Raw genomic sequence first — 12,929 nt, forward strand, 5'->3', positions numbered from 1 at the left:
ACTCAAACAGGCAATGAGATTTACAGAGCAGCTCATACTTTCAGTGGTGTGGTGCCCATCAGTTGAAAGTCAAAGTTATTAAAAATTAAAAATACATCCCCAGTTGTTTTGTTTCTTTGGGGTTTTTTTAATCTTTTGTGTGCATGTGTTACAGGACTGTGGCTGTAGAAAACAGCTGATTTTGACTGGCTTTTAATAAAATGACATGATTACCAGAGCCCTCCTAGCTTTCAGGACACCTTGAGAATAGAACTTCACATCTTTGTGAAACTTGACTCAATTTATTTCACGTCAGAGAGTAAGTTATCTCAATATAATCTTAGTTTTTTAAGAAATTTGATGTAGAAGTCTTCCATCATTTATTGGCATTGAATAAGGGGTTTTTTACACATTAAATACAGAAAAATTATATACTTCTGTATATATTAATAAAGAAGAGAGGACTTAGCAGTTTATCTATACAAAATGTCAGTTTGCTTATATTTCATTTTCAATATTTAGCAGTCATCACTAGATTTTACTTCTCTATCAAACAGATTTATAATACAGGATACACACTATGACATATTTATTTGTTCACATGCAAAGATGTTCTTACTATTACTTAGTTACTTGATTTTTAGGTACAGTGGACAGGTGGATAAATAGACAATACATGAACTAAATACACGTTTTTTCTCATCCTATGATTAAAGTGCCTACAAATCAATACACTTAGTATTCTTATGAAGCTGTTGTCATTTTTTAAAAATTCAGTTTAACACCTATGGATTTACTATTGTCCTTATAAAACTGGCTCAGTCAGAACAGCGATACGTAAATCCTAGGAAGATCAGCTGTCTTTTTTTTTTTTTTTTACTTTTGTATCAGACTAGGTTTAATGTTTCTCAGAAGCTTATTAAAACAAACAAACAAACAAAAAAGAGAACCAAAAAAAAAAAAAAAACACAAACCAAACTAAAAAAAACCAAAAAAGCAAACAGCAAGACTTCTGTCCCAGCAACCTGCAGCTCAGGTTTTCAGGCAATCCTACATCACCTTCCAGCCTTGCGTCCCAGGTACAGCGGTGCTTCCCCGTCCCTCGCACCGTCCTCCTCTCACACCGGGCCCCGCCGTTCTCTGACGAGGAGGAAATTTCGATGTTTTTTTGTTTGTAAAGACCCTGAGCGTGCCGGGGCAGGCACTCCCGGCGGGCTCTACGCCCGCTTGACACTGTTGAGGAGCTCGGTGAGTTCGCCGATGTACTTGATGGTGTACTTCAGGGTCTGGATCTTGGTGAGGGGCTGGCCCCGCTGGCTGTAGATGGGGGGCAGGTAATTGCGCAGCGTGTGCAGCGCGTCCGCCAAGGTCCTCATCCGCAGCTTCTCCCGCTCGCTGGCCTTCCTGCGCCTCTGGGCCGACATCCGCACCTTGGTGCCCTTGGGCAGCCGGGCCTGTCCGGGGCTGGGCAGGTAGGCGGCGGGGAACTCCACCAGGCCGTACCCCGCCAGGCCGCTGCCGCCGCCGCCGCCGGTGTAGGGGGTCTCGGCCGCCGCCGGGCACGGGGACGAGGAGTAGGATTCGAAGGAGGGCGTCGGGGACAGGCTGTGCGGGGGCGAGATGGGGTGCAGCTCGAAAGGCCCAGCGGAGCTTTTCCAGTCCCAGGCTGACAAGCAGGCGGGGTGTTCCGAAGCCAGAGCATCTTCCATGTTGATCAGTGTCTCGTGCAGCTTGTCCATGCTGGAGGAGCGCTCGGGAGAAGCGGTGCCCTCTGCCCACCAGCAAAGGCTGGAGCCGCCGGCTGCCGAGAGCTTTTTATGATGGAGGGAGGAAAGTGACAGAGTGGGAACACGGGCTTGGTGCGAGGAGTTCAAAGGAGCGCCAGAAGTGCTAAGATAGAAAATGAACTCCTGATGTGCTAGTTTCTTCTCAGTGATAATTATCAACCTTCAGCTAAAAAGCCTTTAAGCTAACAGGCAACAGCAAGAAAGGGAGAAAAAAAGATTATCTTCTCGCAACTAAACCGATTAAGGCTGCGCATCTACAGCGTTGGGCGTTGGGCTAGGGGGAAAAGTGCTGAGAGAGGAAAAAGAAAATTAATCATTTTACAAAACAATTTACAGAATTTATTGGTCGCTAATACAGACCCTAAATTTAGGCCATTGAGCCCTGATTTCTGGGTGACTGAAGGTGATGGCACTGCAGCAGTGATATGTGACCCATGCTGACTGCTGCTGGGCTATCTCTTATCTGCATGTTAATTGTGAAAGTCAAAGATGGTTTGTTTGGATTTGTGTGTGTTATGGCTCTCTGTGTATTTTTCCTCTCATGAGATTGCAACTCATGAGAAACCAATCACTTTGGTTTTCAGTATGAGAAAGGAGGAAAGAGCTGCAGTACATTCCCCTGCAGTTTGTAGCTTTGTGTGCTATTTTAATACACGACTGGGAAATCAAAAAGGAAATCTGTAATTGTAAACAATCAAAGTCCCATTAAAAAATAGGAAAATGTAATTAAAAAGAAAGGTCTAGGAAGCAAAATATACAGTGTATAAACTTTGGGTCCAGACAAATGTTTTCCATGGAAATTTAATTCAAAGTAATATGCAGGTTATATATGTGTTAGAGAAGAGTAGAAGCTGCTTCTGTAAAATTTTCTACTTCTAGGAATCTGTGCTTCTGGCAAAAAAGCCCTTTTCCAGCCCCAGTTCAATGCAACAGTGGTTATATGTTACACAGTTCAAGTGAAAATGTATAACCTATAAATTAATATCATTAATAATAATAATCACTTTTCATCTCTAGGCTTCAGTACAGCTTCCAGTGATGATTAATGGTCTCTATTACTCTGGGGAAATGAATAAGTGGAGGCAAGGAGGAGCTTTCCCCAAATCACACAGCAAAGCATTAGGAGAGCCAGGAAAACTCTCCAAAACTCCTGAGCTCTGCAGCTGTTGAGCAGCTTGGCTGCCAGCCATGACTTTGTATTGGCACATAATGGAAGCAAAATGTAATATATAATGAAAAGAAGGGGAGAAAGAGTGTCAACCTGGAGGAAAAATAAAAGTAGGATTTATTTTAGAGTTTCCTTCTGTGTAATGATCTTTGTGTGCTCCATAATCCACTCCAAACAAAGGCAGGGAATGCCTCAGAATTGAACACAGCCTGCTGAGGTTTTCTGGAACATGCCACTTCTTTCTGTGAAATCCTCACTACAACCACACAGAAAAAAACCAATCCAATATTCAGCATAGTCACTGGGAAGGCCTTTGTGAGTTTTTCTGAGTTAAGTATCAAAATGTTAGGAGGCATCTTATGGTTTAAAGCTTACTGGGTTTATCCTGAGATGAGTAAGAAAGTACCAAAAAGTGAGAAAGTACCAAATATTGATTTTTGCACTTCAACCAGGGCTGAGAAAGTTTGACTATGGTGACATCTACCCCACACAAGAACTCAAGGCACATCTCCCACAGACAGGATTGCTTTGTGTTTTATGGGTGCTTCATCATATTCTGAGCTCTTCTCTGGTCCTTCTTTAAGGAAAATGAGATTAAACAGTCCTAAGAAGCACAGAGATGCTAAAACTCCTAAAAACTAAAATTAAGACAAGATGACATATTTTCTGTGACTTCAGTGATCGGAATGGTTTCACGGAGTACCCAGACAATGGTCACAATGTCACAATTTAGACACAAGATTTAATTTTGCATAAATAGGGAACTTGTTCTTTCCCACTCTTTTTCCTTCTTCCTCCCTGTATTTGTGTTTATAGTGTCTTTTCCATTTGATAGGGCCCCTGCTTTTATTTCATGTCCTGTCTTAATGCAGCAATTAAAAGACTACAAATACAGAAATATAAGGAGGGGGAGGTGGAAATGGAGGCACTTCTGTCAGGGTGTGAAAAGGAAAAGAAGCTTCCCAATATATGTATGCATATATGTATATATACATGTCTACATGTGCATAATATATACTTACAGAATATATAAATATATTAAAAATACACATAGTGAGCACATATATAGACTGTTCTGCACAGCAGTTTCATTTTGGAACCAAGTAGCAATTCAATGCAGTCAAATTTAGAAGGAAAAACTTCAACCAGTCACTTGTTTGCTGACTATAAATAATGTACCTCACCAGTTAATTTATGGGTTAATCATAGAAAGTGTTGGTCAGACATCAAGGGGGGTAGGATTTTGTGCACATCCAAGATTTTGTACAGATTTTTGCTGTGAATGAGAGATTAACACATTATTTCATCTCTGTGTTCTTATATATTGGGATTCAGATGAGATTAGGCAGGGAACAGGAATGCAAATTACAGCAATAGCTATATCTTATATCTTATGAGGAAATGTTTAGAGCAACTAAGGCAGGATATGAGAGTATGTAGATGATTATTCTGGTTGCAGGAAAATCACTGGATCTTGTAAAGTTTAATGCCGTTGTGAACTGTTACATATGCAAGAAAAATTTACAGGCTTTTCTATATTAATAGATACTGTGGGGCTAATGCCTTGCACTTGTTGTGCATCCTTTTTATGACCATTGTGCTCCCTGACACTGTTTTAGCTTGGGCACACCTATTTATGTCCCAAAGGCTGCCTGGCTGTGGTTCAGGAGAGGCCACCAAGGGCACAGGGGTGAGCAAAGGGCTTCCCCAGACTAAAGCAAGCGTTGCCACAACACATCTGCAGAGCCAAAGGAGGGGCTGTGCCCTGCTTGCTCTGCTGGTGGAGATGCAGACAGAGGTTCTGTTTGGAAAACCAGCCACCCATTTCTGGCCACAGCCCCCAGGTTCCATAAGAAGACTCAAATGAAGAATGCCTCAGTTTTAGCTGGATTGGGAAGTTGTGTGACACCTCTCCATGATCTTGGTGTGATCCACAGCCTGCATAAGTCAGCAGAGTCTCGTGGCATGTAGCTGTTCTTGGATTAATTAGTTTTGGACAATGTTACATTTGCACCCACAAGAATGAGAATTCTCACTTAGGAAATTATCTTGCAAAATATATAAGAAAATTATAACACACAAAAATCAATGGGAATGGTAGAACGGTTCTCCATGTTATTTATAACACTTTAAAAAGTATCATACAGAGGAAGGTAAGGCTACAGGCTGGATGCCAGGTTTGTTTTTCTAAACCCTATGACAACTTCATGCTCTCATTGAAGTACTAAAAAAGTCTAGTATTTCAGGCGGCCTCTTCCTAGACATTAAATACACAGAAAAAGGAAAAAAACAGTTTTGCAATCTTTATTTTATTCTACCTCCTCAAAATTTTAGGAATTTCCTTTTTATCCATTAATAATGTCAGAACATTGAAGGAAAGTGAGATACTAGGCTAACACCAGTAAAATATGAACTGATAAAAAACGAAAAGGCATTTTCTTCTTGACTGGTAGTTTGGATTTTCATTTCAATAATCTGTTCTGCAGTACAAAGGCTAACATCTCAATCTTCATCTCCTTTAAAATGAAATGTTCCTTGCTCATATTTTTGAATTCATCACAGGAAAATGGATGCATGAAGGAGCAAAAATTTTTCAATTTAAAAAACCCAAACCACCCATGGCATAGAAAATTTCTAGAGCTTCAGGTTTTACATTTAAAATAAGAAGTCCAGATAATATGGCATGATTATGTATAGTAAAAAAAATGCATTTTTTGTACAGTAATTTACAACTGATTTTTTTTTTCTATATTAGAATGTATTTCCACCATACTGTGATTTTGATAGGTGAAACATACAGTGGGTAAAAAACTATAGTGGCTGGGAAGAATGCAGGCTGAAACTGAGTTAACATGGATAAAGATGTTTAACTAACACTAATCTCATCACAGTCAGCCTCCTTCACAATCAGGACAGAAATCTAGGCTTATTTTTCACAAGAAGTAAATGATACTAACATCCTTGTAGAGCACTTAGATGATACAGTCTCATCTTGCAGTTTGTAAGGTGAAAAAAAAAATACATCTCCCAAAAGCTTTTAAAGTCTCTTTGCCTCCTCTTTTACAAACGGCTCCCCAAGCATTGGCTGCAGCGCCGCCCGCTTGCTGTGGAGGTGTCTGTGGCCTTCCTGCACAAGGAGTCAATCACCACATATAAACTGTGGGGCAAGCAGCTGCAGGTCTCACCAACTTCAGCAGACGCAGCAGGTGTTCAACACTTCTGAAAAACAGTCTTGAACACCTCTGTTTACATCCAAGCTGGCAATAAAGGAAGGAAAGGATCCACCACATTTGTTATCCAGACTCACCATTAGCCACCAGATAATGCTTCTCTCCTTTTTAATACTTTGCCTCAGTTTGGGTAGAATAATTGGGTTTTTTTTAATTTTTAGACCTTGAAGCTCTCTTCCTAGTGGTGGAAGAAGGTTTAATCTGGGTCCGACCTCAACTGAAACAAATAAGATTTCTGAATAAGCAAGCCGGTCAACAAATCCATATATTTGGGTTCTTTTTAAGGTCAGTATGCTGAAGAGTGCAGATGCATAGCCACCTACATTTCCCAGAGAGAAACAAGGCAGTAAGAGAACAAGGACCAATTCTAAATCCAGCTGTATAACAGGGAGGCCAAAACCCTTCCTATAATCAATGAAAATAATATGTAAATTAGATGTCTAACTGTTATTAGACAACTAGACCATCTTTGTCAAGCAAATCTGTGGCTAGCACAAAAGAAACTGTTGTTATTAATTTGTAGTAAGATCAGAATGCTGTTAAAAAATGTTCTAACGCTGTTAAAAAATCCTGCCATAAAGATTTAAAATATTTAATGTTCTCAAGGGTCCAGACTCGACCTTGCTCATGGAGAAGAAACAGTCAAGTGAGTGATCACTGATTTCTCCAGGGCTTTGCATAGTGAACAAGCATCTCTCTGGTGTTGGGTTGGTAGGATCAGTACTTATCTATTTGCTTTACATCCTCAAATGTAAGTATTTGATCCTCCAAATAGTGTCAGTCCCCATCGACTGACAAGTGACATCAGCTCCGCAATTCATTTAAAACATCTGATCTCCAAGCAACTGGCTTCCCAGATGAAAAGCCCTATGTGTGGAATTTACACCTACCCACCTTTTAAGTAGTGAGTTTATTACCTAGTGGTTTTCGGCTGATATTTAGGAATGTCTTTTTAATACCCCTGTTAACAGAAGTTGAAAGGAGGTTCGACTATGTGGTTGGTCTTTAATGTCCACTGGCTGCTTCAGCCAGAAGGGAGGGGCAAAGCTGGGGGAGGAAGGAGAGCCTAATAAGATTAATTTTGCTCAGAAATGAGAAGTAACAGATATTATCAAAATAATAGAAGCTGTTTCTGAAGGAAAACTCTGTTAGCACTTAGTGCAGCTAATTATGTCAGCTTTCACATTTAGTTTTAAAAACGGTTGTGTGCTGTAATGGAGGGAATGTATCTCCATTTTCGTGGGAGGGGTGGAGGGTTGCCTGTCGCAAGTATTTCAAGATCAGCTATACCTCCTTTCCTACTCAAAAGCATACATTCAAATTTAATAAATTGTGAAGTACAATACATTTTATCCCCAAGTGTTTCTACTGCTTTCCCATGAACAGTGGGATGATTGCCTTTGCCATGTGTAACAGTGGTTTCACAGGCCTTATTAAAAACTGGGATAGCACCTAAGGGTTTGCACTCTTGCTTTCCTGCTATTAAAATGGGCTTTCATGCATTCATTTTGCAACATGACGGATTTTCCAAAACTAGGTAAATATTACAAGAAATTCCAATAGCCAGGAAAATTGCATTGAAAGCTCAGTTGCGACTGTAGTTGAGCTGCAGAGCTGTATGTTTGAGAAGGGAGCTATTTTTCAATTTCTGTGATTACATTTCAGTTCAGGCTGTTCCTTTTTGTCCACTGAACCTCCTTATCAGTATCTGCTAATTTCTTCCTTCCCCACATTTTAGCTCTGATGGGCAGAATTGCTGTGTGCTGCTAACAGAAACCATGTTTCATCTCCATGCTAAATGAAGTTATGCTCTGGGCAAAGTCTCAGTTCAATAATTATAAAATGAATCAATAGTCTGGATAAGAGACAACATATAAGTGTTAGATTACAGATTTTATTTAGCACTTACATATTTCATATTCTGAAATAAAATGCTCTGTGTCTTTTTGAGCACCTTTCAGGGCATGTGGTTAGCGCCAGGTGAGGACCATTGATTTCAAACTGCAATAATAGATTTCTTGGTAAGTTGCTAAATCTTAATTTTAGTCACATTCAATCCCACCAAAAAACAACCCCAAGTCTGTCCTTCAGGCTATTGATTAATCTAAATAGGATGTTAATTTGGAGATTTTTTTTGCATTTGCTTAGAGTGCTTCCACAAATTTTGCCTACTGAATTAAACTCAGTCTGAGTCCCATGAATACATTTGAGTAGAATTGTTCACATTTTTTGTAGGTTATGCTGCATATGCAGAGGTTTCCAAATGATATTGAAGTGTAGGTAGTGGTTAATGTCTTGGAGAGCAGATCTTTCCATCAGGAGAAAATTATCTGGGAGCAGCCTTGGGATGTGCAGAGAAAGCAAAAGCAAATCCCTGTGCTGGCTGGGAAAACTCATGCAGCAGCACAGGCTCAGGGAGACAAGCCAGGCGGCAGCTTCTTGGAAGACCTGGGAATCCTAGTGGGTTGAAACACTGGAGCAAGTCCAGAAAATGTTCACCAAGCTGTCTGGGGGACATGGGAATGTGGTGTGTGGACAGAGGTGCTCAGGGCAGGCCTTACCTCTGCCTGCAATTGCAACTACCTGGTGGGAGGGGAAAAGAAGAGCAACCAAGCTCTTTGCACACTGCAGGAAAGAGGCAACAAACAGCATTTCTGAGTCTTAAAAGCCCTTGACCTTTCAGTGATGCATTATGGGTTTCCTGGTGGTGATAGAAGACACAGATATTTTTCCTGCCTGATAATATTTTTGAACAGTTGTGTTTGAGTTACAAGACCATAGTGCAGAGGTCTGTGTTCTCTACCACTGAAGACCCTGCTCCTTTTCTTTACTTCATAATCAACTTTTATTTTCTACCCCTTCTCAATTTTTCTACTTCTAGTTTGTTCCATCTATCACTAAATATTATTCCTTTTCCTCTTTTGTTTGTCATTTAATTAATTTAATTTCTCTCTCTGTCTCTTTCTTTTTCTTTGAGGTTTCATGTACTTGATTTTCTGTGTCTCACTCTTTTTGGTTCTTCTTGGTACTGACCGTAGAAGATTATGCCTTTTGTTGACATCTGCTCATATAATCATACATCTCTCTTTATCTACTCAGTTGCATGGATAAAGTTAACTTAGAAGCAGAAAACATGTAATTATCCACTTGAAACAAATTCTTAAGGCAGTCCTAAGCACAGCTTATCAAATAGGTATATTGTTTTAGTGTATAGTTACAGATAGGGACTCAGTTAAAGTTGTAAAGTTGAAAATAAAATTACTTTAGGTCACTGCTGTTTACAAAATTATTTTTTTATTTCTGTTTTTAAACACAAAAGAGAGTAAAAAACCTAAACTCCAACCAAGAATACTTAGGTATGAGCCAATAAGTTAAATTTAGGAATCTATCACCAGGTCAAACAAAGAGAAGGTAAAATGTAGAACTAGAGGGAAAAAAGGATTACCAGTCAAACCCTCAGCTTGCCTTCATTCTGAGAGCCCATTTAGCTGTGTGCTGCTGTCCCCATCACTCTGAGGAGACACAGACATCTGGTTTGCACCCTGCCTGAGTTCCTGCTTAGTTAATGGTAATTGGATGTGTAAAAGTGGTGCATGCATGAATAAGCAGGTAGATCTCACAACAGCAGGTATGCAAATTCGGGAGGCAGCTGGTCCTGGCTACCACTCCACTCCCTTAGCATCCACTTTGCTGCAATCCAAGGAAAACAGTCAAGCACTTTCTGTGGAGGCAGCACAACCAGGTCACAACCAGGATGGGAAATCAGGTCACCAGTGTCCCATTCTCCACCCTGCACTGACCTGCATGATCACAAAGAGGCCCTGTCTTCTGCTCTTGATCCCCAGATCTCTCCCTTCCTTGGAGAGAGGCTGTGCCAGGGGAGGGATTACCTCTGCAGAGACCTCTAGAGTGCCCACCACAGCGGTCAGCTTAAAAGACTGTAAAATGAAGATGGAAATAGAAAGCAATTAAATCTAAATTCTCCGTTTGATACTGCTTTAAGCCAGTTGAGCTTCCAGAGAAGTGATTTTCTACAGTAAATATTGGCAAATGGGTTGTAGTAAAAATAAAAACAAAAAAAAAAAAAAAAGGAAAACGTTGATTTCCCTGACATTGACCTGCCCTGTCAGGCTGGGATGCGCATTCATCAGTGTCTCGCTCTTATCTGGTATCTGACATTCTGTGATCAGTTGAAAGCAAAGTAACACAGATGGATGGCGTTCCCTTTTGAAGAACAAAATGTACCGAGAACTGAATTTTCAAGTACATTCAACTTGAAGTTAACTCTTAGATTGAAGGAGCATCTTTTAAAGGAGAGGCAGGGAAAAAACAAAAACAAAAACAACCAGGAACCCAGAAGGGCTCTTGGTGCTTCCCTATTGATGTGCACCAAAGTAAGCTAACATTTACATAGTCCCTGCTACCTTCAGTGTGCTCCGGACAATGGCTAATCAGTACTCATTACACAGCTTTAAAAAGGCCGAGTATTCTGGGGTGGTGACCTGCATCCTCCCAAATAAAACCTAGAGCCTGAGGCTATTTGGCCACACACCTCCATCCTTGAAGCTTTCCTGAGATCAGACTGGCTGTCCTCCTCCAAGGAACCTACCAAGCCTTGTATTCTTTCAGAGGAAAAGATCAATTTGTAGAAATATCATTTGCTAATGGAACAGGAAGGAATTTGATCCAGGGAATTTTTTAATTAATGAAAAGACTACTTCAGGAATCAAATCTGTGATGAGAATGAAATGGGGCACTGGCTCACACACCTGGAATTCATCATTACAATCCAGCAAAGGAATCAGCTAGTTACGTGGAATTTTAAAAAATCATGAGGGATACAATGCTCCTGTTTCAAATACTAAGCTATGTTCCTACTGAATCCTTAGACTTCCGACTTACATTCGGGTCAGATAGTAAATACTAAGAACATCTTTTATATATCCTAGGGTTGTGTGTGTGATTATGCTCACACATGCTCATGGTGCCAGGAGCACCCTGATTTTTTTTTTCAAGGTTTCTTCTTCTAGCCCAAAGATAGCTCTCTTGCCCAGAGAGTTAATTTTTTGTTTTATTTTTTTAGCAAAGCAAAAATTAAAATAATATTTAATACATGGTTCCATGGGTGCCCCAGTCTTTTCTCACTTGGTGTGAAAATTCTTCAAGTGTTCTGCAGCAAAAAGTTCTTTGCAATAATAAATTCAAACCTATGGAAGAAGCCAATCTTTATAGCTAGTGGACCACCAGATTGTATTCTTTAAAATTTTTCCATGAGGACTTCCTCTAATTTAAAATAAACTCTAATAATAGGAGTCTCAGTGTATTTTATTTCTAGTGTTATATAAAGGTCACTCAAATTCTGAAATAAAATATTTCCTGGACAAAAATAATTTTTTTTCTTGTATAGGTCTTCATGGTGACTCTCAGAGCTACTTTTGCTCCTAGATCTTTCACCTGGTAAAACGTGCTCGTAGGTGTCCGGCCAGGGGCACAAGCAGTGAGGGGAAAAGATCAAAGGCCTATAAATGTGTCAGACTTTCAAATGCAAATCACCTGCCATAACTCTGCTGAGAACAAATCCTTCATTATCACCATTCTGTGAAAGGCTTAAATTAGCCTGAATTAGCTGAAAAGAAAAAGAAAAAGAAAGCCATCTATCTTCCTGTGAGTTTTATTACCTTTAGATTTATTTGGCTAATGGTTTGATAGCCCACTAATCCGAATATCTGCATAACCGATTCTTCAAATAATCCATAAATAAAATACACTATCACATAATGTTGTTATTAAAGTGAGATCTGTGATAATAAATTAATAAAAGAGCACTTAAAATAAGCCACTCCTTTTCATTGCCAAACTATGAGCTACTGTGATTGATATAATAGCAATTATCAACTGGCTTCTTAGTTTGAATCACATTTAGAGGAATTTTTTAATGGGCACTTCCTAAATTGTCTGTTCTCCAGATAGATGCTGCACTCATCTTTACTATTGGCTGTCATTCTGCAAACATAATTCTTTTTCTAAGAGGTACTATGTCTTGGAGTTTTTAATGAATAGTTTTAGTGATGTAATAGAATATTTGATCAATTTAACTGACTAGAAGAGCAAGAGTTACAACCCCCCACAATTGCATTGTGCTTTATTTATAAGGGGAAGTCCTAGCACTGTATTTTGTTAAATGGACAACTGCAGAGAGGTTTTGTTAAGTGAACTTTATTTGGAGCTTGAAAGAGAACAGACTGCTGTCAGAAAGCTCTTGGTTGGGCTGGACAAGGCAATGTCTGGGAGGAGCTGGCTGGGGACCCTGAGCTCCACAAGCTTCTTCACAAGGTGTCCCTGGGTGGGTCTGGTGGGACTTCCCAGAATATCTTTCTGGTAAATTCTATCTGCACCATGGACACTTTGTACCTCACTGGCTCTTCTGTTGGTCAGATTTTTAATATATTCCCTCTCTGAAACATTCATCCCACCGCAGTCACTTGCTTGGGTTGTATTTCAAGTTATCAATACAGTTAATCACAATATTCAAACTCGGGTCTTTTCCCCAGGCAGGAGTAACCAAGCTTCTAAGATTTCCATACAAGAGGGCTGTAGCAGATCATATGGATGGGAACCCCACAATTTGGAAATGTCTCTGTTCACTGTCATGTCAGAGCAGCTCCAAGTCTTTGGCTGCTGTGGTAAGAGTGGCCTGGCCATTAGAAGACACCAGTGATTGTTGATAGTGATTTTTCCTGAATCTGTAACTTATGGCTTCCCAGC

General features: G+C 40.0%; 1 protein-coding gene across 1 annotated transcript; it reads right to left on the minus strand.

The window, feature by feature from the left end:
* Positions 1-1,196: 1,196 nt before the first annotated feature.
* On the minus strand, positions 1,197-1,718 carry MSGN1 (mesogenin 1). The gene has a single exon (XM_030946337.1). The coding sequence runs from the start codon at positions 1,716-1,718 to the stop codon at positions 1,197-1,199; it is 522 nt and encodes a 173-aa protein (XP_030802197.1).
* Between the last annotated feature and the right edge of the window lie 11,211 nt (positions 1,719-12,929).

The sequence above is a fragment of the Camarhynchus parvulus genome, chromosome 3 (assembly GCF_901933205.1).
Source record: "Camarhynchus parvulus chromosome 3, STF_HiC, whole genome shotgun sequence".
Lineage (NCBI taxonomy): Eukaryota > Metazoa > Chordata > Aves > Passeriformes > Thraupidae > Camarhynchus > Camarhynchus parvulus.